Consider the following 13,587-nt stretch of genomic DNA (forward strand, 5'->3'; position numbering starts at 1 on the left):
GGATAAACAGACAAATGCTAAACACCTTCTGTATATTAGACTTTTCTTTCTGCGGTCCTCCAGATCAGTGAATCAGCTACCAAGATTGCTCTCCCATAGCGAGATATAGCCCCGGTTTTACCAGAGTTCACAAAAATAAAGCCGAGATTTACCAGCCAGTGAAGACACACTAAATTGAATATCCCAATATGACCCCATCACAACAAAGAGCGATATAAATTTCAACACCGAAATAGAAATATTATACCAATCTGCAGTAGTGCTGCCGGTAAAACTGTGCAAAATCCATCCCACCCTGCATGTGGGCTGTCTGTTTCGTTCGGTAGATATAAGCCACTCCCTCCCTGGTGAGTATGAGTATTGTGCTCTACTTGCTTGAAGACTGAATACCTATATAGCAGGTGCTCAACAAGATATAGATGTAGATGTAGCTAAGAGAAAAGAAAGAGAAAAGAAAGAGAAAAGAAAGAGAAAAGAAAGAGAAAAGAAAGAAGAAAAGAAAGAGAAAAGAAAGAGAAAAGAAAGAGAAAAGAAAGAGAAAAGAAAGCCATAAGCTTAGGGGGCTCTGTTATTATTCTGGTGTACATCTGTTAGATGGGAACCATTATCACAGCTTAGTACAGTTATAGCTATTGTTAATTTAATCAATAGTCTAATATGTACCATGTGTAAGTATCTGGAACATTGATATATTCAATTGTGTGAATTCACTTACCTGGCTTTTTGTAGGTAGGATAATTCACCTTGATACTAATACATTATACTAAGGTAGGTCCTGCACTGGCAGAGTATCACGACACAACATATTGCATCACTTCATATATACATAAGCCAAAAACCATATGGTTAATTCCCTTAATTGATTTACATACCCGAGTCCAGGTTTCTCGCCAGTAATGGGTACTCATTCGTCTTCACAAATCCAGGAGGAATGAAAAAGAAGACAATGTAAGGACCCATTCCAAGAAAGAAAGAGCCGAAAATAATAAAGAAAAATAACAAAAAAATCATCCATACAGGGTATTATTATTCACTGAGAAGAGAAAAAATAGGAAGCAGGTACCTCCCCGTCACTGTTGCTCCCCATATTAATTACACCTGTGAATATTTACCCGAGATCGACAAACCAAGTTCATTATCAACAAGAAATTCATTCGTTTCCGCGCCAAAGCTCGCAATCCCATCCCCATCCCTGGTCCATCTAGACGTAAAAGATTACCTAGGTAATGAAATAAACGTATGTACTGTACTTCGTCTCCACTGGAATACATCATACCAGGTTGGGATTAGATCTATTGATGGAATTCCAGAAACGTAAATTCCTAATCAATCTGGATAACCTCCCCGGAAGAGAAGCGGTTTTTCTTCTTCTTCCGTTTCTTGGAGCTCGTGCTGCCCCCGGCCGCACCGAATTGCCGCAGCAGTTCCTCGCTCGTGGAGACGGCCGGGGAGTTTGTACCGGATGGGTTCCCCGATCCTACATGCTGCTGCTGCTGCTGCTGCTCGTCCTCCCCAGCGAATGTGGACCTTCTGCGTTTCTTGTCCGGTTTTTCCGCGGAGGCATGCGCAGTCAAGAACTGCTGCGGGTTCTTATCGCTTTCACCGCCCGCAGCTTCGCTGGTGGTGGATTCCCCCGAGGCGAAGGCGCTTTGGCTTCCGGAATGTGGCGGCGGCTCGACCTTGATGGTTGGAGAAGCCACGGACGCAGAAGAGAGTGCGGACGGGGAACGCGAACGTGCAGCGGCGCGAACATCAATCGACTTCTCGAGCGGCAAACGGACCAGGCTGTCCTTCAACTTTTCTAGGCTTTCCAGTCGGGAAATTGCTTGCGAGATTTCCTTTTGAGTGCTCTCCTTCATCTCCTCGAAGGTCTTGACCAGGGATTGGAGCTGGCCTGTCGTGGATTCTTCCAACGCGCGGATACGTTCGAGCAGCGAGTCCGTGTTGACCGTCTTTTCTGAATCGACCGCTGAACCGATCTTCTCATCTAGAGCTTTCGAGATGTCGGCAGCTGCAGTTTTCACCTCTGCGACTTCCGCGCTCAACGACTTGATTTCATTATTCAAACGGTCGCGCTCTTGGCTCATCTCTTGCATCAGCGCCTGTCTCGAATCCTCCCTGTTTTTGATATCGCGATCGACCCTGGTAGCAAGGTCGTTAAACCTCTCAATCAAGGCGATGACACGTCCTCGCATTTCCTGAATCTCCTGCCCTGAGCGTGGTATATCGTTGTTGTATCGTTGGCACAGGGCCCCAAACTTCTGTCCGAAACCGGTAAACTCGTCCCTCAGGCGATGGAGTTCCGTAGAATACGAGGTCCGGTCCTTCTGCACCTGATCTGCAAGCGTATTCTGACCATGCATGATTGAATCAAGACGCGCTGAGAGCAGAGGAATGTCCCGGCACTTGTCCACTTGTGTCCTCAGCGACGTGAGCTGTTCCATTAGGGCAGTCGGGGACGGGTATATTTCTTGCATGGCGACAACCATGTGTCGCACGATAGGCTCCGTGGAGAGGTTATTGTAGCGTGTCTCCAGGGAATGAAGGCCGATCTCCACGGTCTTTTGTTTACTCTCGATTATCCGCTTCGTATTCTCAAGGGACTCAGCAAACGCTGCAACTTGGCGCTGGATCTCCCCGGAGGGTGACTCCTGCAGGTTAGCCAAGCGGATAGAGATGTCATTTTGCTCACTCCTCAATTTTTCAAGGGATTCATTGTTCCTTTTTAAGGCCTCTTGGACCTCCTCGACGGCAGAGAATTGCATGTCGTCTTTCATAGTCTGGAGACTCTGCATCTCGGCTAATTGCCGTCTCAAGTTATCCACTTCCGATCTCAGAGCTTTCGAATTTTGTTCATCAAGCTGCAACGGATTGGTTTTAGACGGAATATTGGCCGTATTTTCTTCCAGCTTTTTCAATCTTGACTCGAGGCCATTCAAGGTCTCTACCTTAGTATCCAGAAGTTTTAGCCCTTGGAGCTCTGACGGTGTTTGATTTGTTCTAGCATCATTGGAATGAGAAGACTTGGAAATCTCTTCCAAGCTAAAGAGGCGCTTGCTAATATCCTCCAACTTCGCTTGGGAAGCATTTATGGTGTTGATAACATTTTTTACCGCCTCTGTAGAAGCCGAAGACTTCTGCAGAACATTCAGTTGCTCCCCTAGGTTGTGAATTTTCTCTGCTGTGCTCTCGTGTTGTTTGCTTGCAGCTTTGAGTTCCGCAAGTTGCTCTGCAAGATGTTGATGATCAGCACGGATGCCAGAGACGGCCTCTAAATCAGAGGTTAATTTTGAACATTTCGTGTCTAGATAGCCAAAATGCTTTTGTATCTCCTTGAACACCTCTTCATTCGCAGCTGCGGAATCAGTATGCTTGGCTACCGTCTCACTCAGTTGCTCAATGCGTTCTTGATATGCCTTGATATCTTTAGAGTGGGCAGCCCAGGAGTCAGAATTATTGGATGTGGACTTCTCTAGCATGTCAATTCGCGCTTGCAAAGAGATGATCTTCTCCGCGAGCTGCTTGCTGGACTCTTTCTCTGCTTTCAATCTCTCCACCTCGTTTCTTGCACCGAAAGCCTCCCCCTTCGCATTGTCAGCTCCTCTGCAGGCTTTCTCGACGTCAGCCTGTAATCTAAGGAGCTTATCCTCCAGCTCCGAGTCTTTTTGCTGTGATGCGTTGGCATTGATGAACGCCGCCACGCCCTTTTCCAACTCCTGGCGTAGCAAGTTGTGCTCCCGTAGCTTCTCCTCCAGACGTGCCATGTTCGTGTCTTCATCTTTCCTCCGCTGTTCGCAAGAAGCAATGGTGGACGGAAAGTTTTCATGGGCTCTGGCTTTCTTCAGGCTCCCCTCCGTAGATTCGATCTTCTTCTTCAACTTCTCCTGCTCAGATGCAGCTGCGGCGGAAGAGATGATATGGCTCGTTAGGTCACCAATCGATTGCACAAACTTGGCACCGGAAACATGATCCTGCGAATCGGTCGGAACCGAAGAGGTCGACAACGACCATCGGTTTGCCGGATTCTCGGGGCCACGGGAGACATCACGAGGAGGCTGTTTGGGATCAAACGGCCTGCTGGAACGATTCGCGAGCCGCGGGTCGCGTGAGGGGGGAATTTTTTTATATGGAGTATTAAATCGAAATCCTCCTCGATCCATCCTCGTTGTAGGCCTCAGACGCGGAGGACTGGTCCTCCCGGAGGCTAGTAGAACAGCGGTAAGCCAAGACTGTAGAGAACGTCCGTGAGCGAAGAGTGAAGCACTCAATCAAAGTGACATGCACGAACTCAGAATTAACACGGAGTCACTGAAAGAATCATGTCTGACAGGAAACATAGCATAGCAGGTGAGTACTGATGCAGCAGATAGAGGCGGCGGGGGCGGAGGTATGTCGTGTACAGTACATACAAGATGGACCGCGCGCGAAAAAGAGACTTTTAGATGTCAGGAACAGCCCAAACAAAGACTGTTGACCGTAGCAACCGAAGGGTGAGACGCGTCTCTCCAGCACAGATCGAAGGCCGCCAGCGACGCAGTGCAGTCAACGCGAGATGTTTTGCTTCAGGAGAGCTTGTCCCGCAACGGCGAAAATCCGGGATTCTGCCTGGCGGTAAAAAAGGCGGATGTGGCTCGGGCTCCGCGCCGCAGCTCGTCTTCACTTCACCTGCAGCTTTGCTCCAACGCCCCGTTGCTGGTGAGCTGAGCTTGCACCAGAGACTCTTGGTTGACGAAGCAAAGGGTCAGGAAACCGTCTCGTATCATCGATTACCATGGCTGCTGTGAGTGTTATCAGTCCCTTCGTTGCGCAAGTGGCTCTTGACTGACCGTGCTGTCCAAACAGCCAATTTCTACCGTCGCAGAGACCAAGGAGCTCAGAGGGCTCAACCTCATCGCTGCCCACTCTCACATCAGAGGCCTGGGTGTCGACGCGGACTCTCTGCAGCCCCGAGCCTCGGCTCAGGGCCTTGTTGGGCAGGAAAAGGCCCGAAAAGCGGCCGCCGTGATCCTGCAGATGGTGAAGGAAGGGAAAATCGCCGGTCGCGCCGTCCTGATCGCAGGCCCTCCCAGCACCGGTAAGACGGCCATCGCGATGGGTATGGCACAGTCGCTGGGTTCCGATGTTCCCTTCACGATGCTAGCCTCGTCGGAGATCTTTTCGCTGGAGATGTCCAAGACGGAGGCTCTCACGCAGGCCTTCCGGAAGTCCATCGGTGTCAGGATCAAGGAAGAGAGTGAGATCATCGAAGGAGAGGTTGTGGAGATTCAGATCGACCGGAGTGTCACTGGAGTATGTTCACCTCTATTCAACTCTTGCTGTCGATATGGGATGTACTGGTGCTGACTGCCACAGGGAAACAAACAAGGAAAGCTTACGATCAAGACCACGGACATGGAGACGATCTACGACATGGGAACCAAGATGATCGATTCGATGACCAAGGAGCGCGTGATGGCGGGAGACGTCATCTCCATCGACAAGTCGTCTGGCAAGATCACCAAGCTCGGCCGTTCCTACGCCCGATCGCGCGACTACGACGCCATGGGAGCCGATACCAAGTTCGTCCAGTGCCCCGACGGTGAACTGCAAGTTCGCAAGGAGATCGTACACACTGTCAGCCTGCACGAGATTGACGTGATCAACTCGCGCACGCAGGGCTTCCTCGCCCTCTTCTCCGGCGACACGGGTGAGATCAGGAGCGAGGTGCGCGACCAGATCAACACTAAGGTGGCAGAGTGGAAGGAGGAGGGCAAGGCTGAGATCATCCCTGGTGTCCTCTTCATCGATGAGGTCCACATGCTTGACATCGAGTGCTTCTCCTACATCAACCGCGCGCTGGAGGCGGAGCTTGCACCCATCGTCATCATGGCCAGCAACCGCGGCCACACACGCATCCGAGGAACGTCGTATCGCTCCCCGCACGGCCTTCCTCTCGACTTCCTGGACCGGGTCGTCATCGTCAGCACGCAGCCCTACGCCAGCGACGAGATCAGACAGATCCTGGCGATCCGTGCCCAGGAGGAGGAGATCGACCTGTCGCCTGACGCGCTGGCCCTTCTGACCAAGATCGGACAGGAGTCGGGCTTGCGGTACGCCAGCAACATCATCACGACCTCCCACCTGCTCTGCCAGAAGCGGAAGGCGAAGGAAGTCAGCATCGACGATGTCCAGCGGAGCTACCGACTCTTCTACGACCCGGTGCGCAGCGTGAATTTCGTCAACGAGTATGAGAAGCGCCTCATCGGCGATGAGGGCGATGTGAGCTTCTCTTACGCCAACGGTGATGCCATGGAGATCTCGTAACATGTTTTCTTTCTTTTCTCACCTTACTTTCTAGTGTGTTTGACTCTTTTTTTGGTGGGACCTTGCTTTCCAAGAAAGAGGGGTTTTTCGAGGGCGCAGCAGTGGATCTATTTTAATGAAAAGTTGCATTTATCTTCTTCGTTTTATTGTTTCCTTTACACCATACCATGATGTATGTACGATATGGCCGGCGCTTGTTCAGAGCTAGTTTTCTGTGCGTTTGATAAACTATCTGCGTTAGAATTACAGTTCATTCCACATAGAAGCTCAGCTCGGGTGCATAAATAAATAATAAACAAGAAGTGATCATGACATGATCTAATTTGATCTGATATGATATCTCTAATGTTCGCACCTGACATGTCCTTCCCTTTTTCGTTAAAATGAAAACAAAAGGGGTTATTAGAGTAGAAAATAATATAGTACAAGTAGACAAACGCAGAACCACACAAAATGCCCGATTCATTCACATTTCAGACAGACCCAACAACAACAACAACAAAAAAAATCCAAGGAACAAGAAAAAGTAAAAACTCCATGAATTTATGCAAAGTTAGCCACACGAGTCCAACCGTTCGCATCGCCAACCCTCCGGAACTCGACGCCCTCCCCGAAATAGCCAGCTTGCCGCCACGACTCCATCATGGCGCTGTCATACGGACCATGTGTCGCCCCGCCGTCGCGGGCGTCCGACCAGCGAAACTCCCACATCGTCGGGCCCTGCGCGGCGGCGGTGGTCCCGTTGGCGGATTCCGCCGGTGCGGGATCAACCCATTCCTCGCCGGTCTCGCGGCGGTACTGTCTTGTGAGCAGCTCACGCTCGGCCTCGTAAATGTCTGGCTGGCCGCGTGTAAGGAGGATATCGGCCGCGCCGGTGACGGCTTCGATGGCCTGTTTGCGGGCAGCCTCGGCTGGGTCGGCCTCGGGCAGATCGACGTCCATCTCGCCGTTACGTTTCTTGTTCTTCTGTTTCGTCTGCCATTTGGGCTTCTTCTGCATGCCCTTGCCTAATCTCGCCAGAGCTTCCAGGACCGTTTCTCCACGCTCCATGTGAGTGATGAGCGTCCGCAGCACGTCCGCGGTCAGGATCTTGTCATCCTCCTTATCCCGCTCCCTGCGGGCAGCGTCCCGTTTCGCGGCGGCTTCCTTAGCGCGCTTCATGTCCTTCTTTGAGATGCCTTCTAGCCAGGTATCGTGGATGGCGTCCGGATCGGCCGCCTTCCGGACGTAGTTCCCTGCCTCATCGAACCGGCCTTCCTCCTGCTCAGCACGCATATTGAACGCATCGAGCAGCGGGGCGTGTGTCTTCTTCGCACCCGCACCGAGCTCCTTGTCGATATCGTCCCCGATCCGTGCACGTTCCTCATCCGCGACGTCGCTCTCGCTGTCGTCGTCTTCCTCCTCCATCTCCCTCAGCGCGTCCTCGCCCTTCTTGCTCAGATCCGCCCGGACGGACCGTCCTCCCCGCGATGAGGCGACCTGGCCCTCGATCTCGTCGTCGCGCAGGAACCGGACCGTCTTCTTGTCCTTCCGCGCCGCCTCGTCATCCTGGTCGGCTTTGAAATCCTCCTCTAACTCCGCAAACATGTCATCATCGTCCCCCGCGGCGTCTTTTTGTTGGTTACGCCGTGCTTTGGCTTCTGCCCGCGCATCGAAGCCCTCGTTGTCACTGTCGGACTCGTATCCGTCGATGTTGACTGCGTTGCGGCGAACCTGCTGCCCGCGCCGGCCGATCTCGTCCAGTTCCAGGATGGCATCCTCTTCGAGAGCGTCCGGGGCTAATGCTGATGGGTTTCGTAGGTCAAACCGGGGTTTCTTGGTGGACGATGGCCCGTCGACGTCGTCGTCGTCAAGGTGGTGTGTGCGGGCGAATTCCTCGCCTGCCCGTTTTGGGCGCGCGAGAGGGACGGACATGGGTGGCTAATTCGTGTCGTCTGAGTTCTAGGTAATAAGAGCGGGGTCATCAAGAAGGAAAGGAGACTGAGCTCCAGGAAATGGTAGCTGCCGCTGCCGCTGCAAGCAGCCCCGTCGTGAATAATGGTGCTTTGAATGCCTGTTGATGTCTTTGTTGGGCGTCGATGTCTTCTTTTGTCCTCTCCGGCTGGAGTCCGGGGTCGGCTCGGAAAATCGTGGGGCGGGCGACTTGCGTCACTCGAGCAGCGCGTCCGGAGAGCTTCACCACAGCGTCCGAGGCCATCAACAACCCCAGGGCCCCCGTCTCCTTGTATCCTTTGTTACGACGAGACCCCGGGCGGTCGTCGGAATATTCACTGCTTGCAGTTACATATCACGGGCGCGCTGAGGTTCTGCCTTCTTTTCTTATTCCGACTTCAAGTGCCTCGACTGCCTAGACCTCCCCACATCCAAAGTACCTGTACCTGCAGCTACATATCTGTCAAGATGGTGAGATAACATGCGCTTTCTACCGAGTGAGCTATCTGTTGATATGATCTCTAGTTCCGTCCCGATTACTGGGAGGAGGACCCCATGGAGGGCGTCCTGAGCTCTGCCATTCTCCGCCATGGGGCACGACGCTTCGACGAGTACTACCGCTGCTATCCTGTCGCCATGATGCCCGGCCCGGAGAGAGAGAATGTGAACCATGGAGGAAAGGTCATTATGCCGCCAAGTGCTCTGGACAAGTTGACCCGGCTGCACATCACGTATCCCATGCTATTCGAGCTGCATAACGGGGCAAAGGAGAGGATGACACATGCGGGAGTGTTGGAGTTTATTGCGGAGGAGGGGAAGATCTATCTACCTTTCTGGGTGAGTAGGTCTCTGTGTCATCTTTCAATCCTTGTTTAAGTACGATTACGGCGTCGGTACTGACGGCATCGGGTGACAGTTGATGCAAACACTTCTTCTCGAACCAGGAGACCTGGTCCAGGTCAAATCGACAGACCTCCCTCCAGGCCAGTTCATCAAGCTCCAACCCTGTTCGACCTCCTTCCTCGACATCAGCGACCCCAAAGCGGTGCTGGAAAATGCATTCCGTAATTTCTCCTGCCTCACCAAGGGAGACATCTTCACCTTCTCCTACAACGATCAGATATATGAGATGGCCGTGCTGGAGACGAAACCCGTAAACGAGAAGAACGCCATTTCCGTCCTGGAGACGGATCTGGAGGTCGACTTCGCGCCGCCCGTCGGATACGAAGAACCCCAGCGCCCGAGCGGTACCACCACACCTCGCAGCGTTGCCGGCGGCGTGGTTCCCGCAGGCGGCCTGCTGCACCCTCAAGGCACCATGGCGCAAGCCATCAACTACGCGGCCATCGCGCCGGAATCAACAGACGCTGCTACTGGGGCTAAGGCCGTATCATCTAATTTCCGTCTCGGGGGACAGCGTCTGAATGCAAAGAAAGGCACCAAGGCCCCGACGCCCCAGCCGACGACTCCTGTCCCAGGCACAGTCAACCCCCAGCACCCTCCTCCGGCCCGGAGAACGAACGGCCCACAGCCACTGCGATTGCCTCCGGGTCAACTGTTCTTCGGATACGCCATCAAGCCCGTGAAGAAGCGGGACGAGCACGGCCGAGTCATCGACGAGGAGGAGAAGCCCCGATTCCAAGGCGCTGGACAGACGCTGCGGGGGAAGAAGAAGGGTGGTGGAGGCACGAGTACGCCTGCGTCCGAGGGAAAATAAAACCTGCTGGAATCCGAGACATCTATCTGTCTTTCAAGACTCTTTTTTATCTTTTTCATGACTACCTGCTTTGTCTCTCGATTTTCTTCTTCATGTGCTAGCTGGACGATAGGGAACTACTAGAATGGACCGTTTGTATTTACTTTTTTACGGAGCACAGCGAGGTTAGGCCCGGCGTTTGCGTTGAATAGGTAATTACGGATTTTGCTTTGCTGTCTTTTCTTCGCTGATCACCTCTACATGCCTCCCCGAAATAGCGTCCTGAAGGCCGTTGGCCATGTGGTTCAGTAGAGGAGAGTGGCACAATCGCATGAACAGTGGTTATATTAATTGAAAACAAACTAGAAGAGTCCAACTAGCTACATACATGATGGGAAACAAATGAATGTACTTTTTCTGCTCTTCAGCAATTCGGTCGAGATGAAACAAATGGTAAGCTCAAAATCTCCAACTTATTCACACACACATACAGACAGCCATGTTTGACTCATAGAGATGGGCATTAAATGACCGTTTCGTCTATAGAGATCTCCCTCGCCGAAAAGGAGCAGAGAACCTAGAACCATGTTTCCTCCTCTTTCTCCCCCTCCATAGTCCGTATGTACCCCTTCAGGAACCACCGCACGACACCCCAGCCGGCTGAATCCATACCACGAGCGTCAACCCGGAGTCCCCCTGGATATTCGTCTGCCCGCCCGCATCCCCACACGCGTTGGTGATGACGTTCGCCGCGAACGCCACGTCGCTCATCTTGAAGTGGGTGTTCTCGAAGACGAAGTCGTTGGAGACGCAGACCGAGGCGCCGCCCAGCGTCCAGGTGTCCTGGGACAGGTGGTCCAGCGGAACGAAGTTCGGGTCCTGTTCCGGCGGGTTGACGTTGTTGGTGTTGATGTCGTTGATAAGGTTGTGGAGGTCGTCGAGTTGGATGTGGAAGCCGTTGGTGCGGCAGCTGAGGGCCCAGGAGGTGGTTGTGAAAAGAGAGAGGAGAGCGGTGGTGGTGATGAGTTTGGTGTTGTTGAGGGGGCGCATTTTGGTTTGAAGAAGAATAGTGGCTGCTTTGTATCCTTGATTGATTGAGACTTCGATTGATGAGGCAGGAAATACTTTTTTGTTTATGTCCCTTGATACATACCTCCTATTCAAGGTGGGTGGATGATGGGATATATATACATATCCTTAGTCCTATAAATGCGTCTATCATGAACCTGAGAAAAAAAAACCGTCCAATAGTGCAGGTAGAACGATGCAGCTATCACTTGACCGATTCAGTCCTCTCGATGTGGTATACCAGCAGTCAGCTGACAGCGTCAAGCGATGACTGCATGATGCCAATTCAAGTACGTAGTGATTTGAATCGGTCTCTTGTAAGCGAGGGTTGTATAACATGTATCCTTAATAATCCGTCAGCCAGAATAGTATAGTGTGATGCGGAGCCTTTGGAGTTTTGAAATCCCTCCAATAGAGGAATCGCACACTGCCATGCTGTAGTTTACCAAAAACCAAAACTTTTTTTCGCCTCCATTACCCAGTATTCCCTGCCTAGCAGCTTTGGTATAGATTGCTACTTCATATTCGCAGATAAACTGGAGGAAAAGGAGAACGGTACTGGAAAATCTCAATGCTGACTCAATATCAGATTAGAGAGGGCCAACGATGTTATTTGAAGCTATTAGAGGATACCCAGACACCATAATAGGTAACAGATTCTAAGCGAAGTCAGCCCAGGCCACAATAAGCAAAAGCAGTAAGGTAGGTTGCTTAAAGAAAGTTCCGGCAACCTATTGTAGTCTCTACTCGCTTGTTTTCATTGGTTTATAATCCTTGCAATACCCTTGTACATTGCATTGATAGATCATATTTTTCGGGGTCTGATGTTGCCATATTCGGAAACTGATCTTGAAGGAGTAGGATCCCAAAGTCAACGATATAAATCAGCAGTCAGTTAGCTAGGATAGATGGGAACAATCAATTCTCTCGTCCTAATGCATTCAGATTACTAACGTTCGCTGTGCCTGACATAATATCTAGAGTCTCCAGAGGAGACCTCGACCTCAGCCATCCTTTGGCTGCGGATAAAGCACTAAAATCGGTGCATTTACGCCGAGTATCTGTGGACTTGAATCGACCAATTTGTAGTCACATCTACGCCCCGCAGTTCCAGACCACAAAACTTCGTCCCTCCGACTGGACCTATCCTCCCTTCTCGGGCCATCTTGACGGCGAGGGCAGGGTGAATGACAGTAGGTTACGTCTCTATCCAAGTTACCTTTTCCGGTAAATTGTAATCTGGGCTGCACTTCTCTGTGTTCACTTAGATTCTGTTGCCTGTCATAATGTTTGATTACCCTCTCGTAGTGCTTCAAGACCGCATGAGTATAAAAAAAAGATCCACCAAGTCACTCTGCAGAGATGCAGATGCAACATGTGAATGTAACAAAAGTTTTGTCAGTGCTCGTGGACAGCTTTATAGTAAGCAGGTTGCGTGAATGATAAAAAGGAATGCTACCTCATCGTTGATAACTTAGAACGGCTCAAGTGCACATGGAATTTTGGTGCTGCATACACATACAGCTGAGGTAAAGTACAATACTAAAAGCAAAGCCCCGGGATGCTAGATCTACAGTGGGCACTAGAAAAAGAAAAATCGACATCCCTAGCACTTCCGGCTTTGACATCATCAGTCAATTTTGGATTTTTGAAATCCAGCGCCTAGCGAGCTCGGCATGGCTAGAAGAACAGCTCCGACCGACTCGAAAACCGGTGTAGGAGTACCGGTCCCAGCTCGGTATGACCCGAAAAAAAGCTCGGTCTGACTAGAAACTAGAGTGAGTACACAAAAAAGATTGTTAGTTCTAGTCATGCCGAGCTTTTTTCGGGTCAGGCCGAGCTTCGAAGTTGACGGTGCCGGTACAGTGGGGGTTCAAAAGTTTTTAACACGCAAAATCGCGCTAATTTCACCGCTCATAATTCTGCCAGGCAAAATAACGCGGGTGCGCCTTTGGCTTCAATTCTTCTAATTCTCTATACTTTTTCTATGGCTAAATCAAAGGATTTGACCCCTACCCTGCGAGCTCGCATATGCAAGCTTCATTTGGTTGGATGGGGCTATCACAAAATTCATCAGAAATATCCTCAAATTCCCATATCCACTGTTCGCTATACGATAATCAGCCAAAATGATTGAAAAGACCATGCTTTAAAGCCTCACAGTGGAAGGCCTAAAGTTCTGTCTCCAGAACAGCAGACAGCCCTTCATGAGCTTGCTATTCAGGATCCACATATAAAAATGTGTGAGCTACAGGCTGCAATAGATAATCCACCTTCTAAATCTACTGTACGCCGCCTTTTTCACAATCTTCATATGAAAAAATGGAAGCAAAAGAAACGACCTGAAATCACCGAAGAAAATGCAGATAAATGTCTTGCCTGGGCTTGTCAGTATGCTCATTTTACACCTGAGGATTGGAAGCATGTTAAATGGACTGATGAATGTATGGTAGAGCATGGTAAAGGTGCATGTACCTTATACACATTTACCAGTCCATCTCAACAAACTATTGAGCATGATGTCCATGCTATACACTGTGGAAAAGGCGTAAAGCAGATGTTTTGGGCTGGATTTGGATACAATAAAT

At 50.8% G+C, this 13,587-nt stretch overlaps 5 protein-coding genes across 5 annotated transcripts; 2 read left to right on the forward strand and 3 right to left on the reverse strand.

Annotated features, from left to right (window-relative positions):
* Window positions 1-1,322: 1,322 nt before the first annotated feature.
* Window positions 1,323-4,160, reverse strand: VTN00DRAFT_3116 (uncharacterized protein; the record flags this gene model as incomplete). The annotated part of the gene is made up of 1 exon (XM_069429398.1): window positions 1,323-4,160. One exon carries the CDS (start codon window positions 4,158-4,160, stop codon window positions 1,323-1,325), a length of 2,838 nt encoding a protein of 945 aa, XP_069283109.1.
* A 611-nt stretch (window positions 4,161-4,771) lies between these two features.
* VTN00DRAFT_3117 (uncharacterized protein) lies at window positions 4,772-6,303 on the forward strand (the record flags this gene model as incomplete). The annotated part of the gene is made up of 3 exons (XM_069429399.1): window positions 4,772-4,780; window positions 4,843-5,289; window positions 5,353-6,303. 3 exons carry the CDS (start codon window positions 4,772-4,774, stop codon window positions 6,301-6,303), a joined length of 1,407 nt encoding a protein of 468 aa, XP_069283110.1.
* Window positions 6,304-6,846: 543 nt separating this feature from the next.
* Window positions 6,847-8,217, reverse strand: VTN00DRAFT_3118 (uncharacterized protein; the record flags this gene model as incomplete). Its single annotated transcript, XM_069429400.1, has 1 exon — window positions 6,847-8,217. One exon carries the CDS (start codon window positions 8,215-8,217, stop codon window positions 6,847-6,849), a length of 1,371 nt encoding a protein of 456 aa, XP_069283111.1.
* Window positions 8,218-8,703: 486 nt separating this feature from the next.
* On the forward strand, window positions 8,704-9,952 carry VTN00DRAFT_3119 (uncharacterized protein; the record flags this gene model as incomplete). The annotated part of the gene is made up of 3 exons (XM_069429401.1): window positions 8,704-8,706; window positions 8,761-9,072; window positions 9,152-9,952. The coding sequence occupies 3 exons, from the start codon at window positions 8,704-8,706 to the stop codon at window positions 9,950-9,952; spliced, it is 1,116 nt and encodes a 371-aa protein (XP_069283112.1).
* Window positions 9,953-10,561: 609 nt separating this feature from the next.
* On the reverse strand, window positions 10,562-10,981 carry VTN00DRAFT_3120 (uncharacterized protein; the record flags this gene model as incomplete). Its single annotated transcript, XM_069429403.1, has 1 exon — window positions 10,562-10,981. One exon carries the CDS (start codon window positions 10,979-10,981, stop codon window positions 10,562-10,564), a length of 420 nt encoding a protein of 139 aa, XP_069283113.1.
* Window positions 10,982-13,587: the final 2,606 nt, after the last annotated feature.

This window comes from Thermoascus crustaceus, assembly GCF_041956765.1.
Source record: "Thermoascus crustaceus strain CBS 181.67 unplaced genomic scaffold VTN00scaffold_12, whole genome shotgun sequence".
NCBI classification, from domain to species: Eukaryota; Fungi; Ascomycota; class Eurotiomycetes; order Eurotiales; family Thermoascaceae; genus Thermoascus; species Thermoascus crustaceus.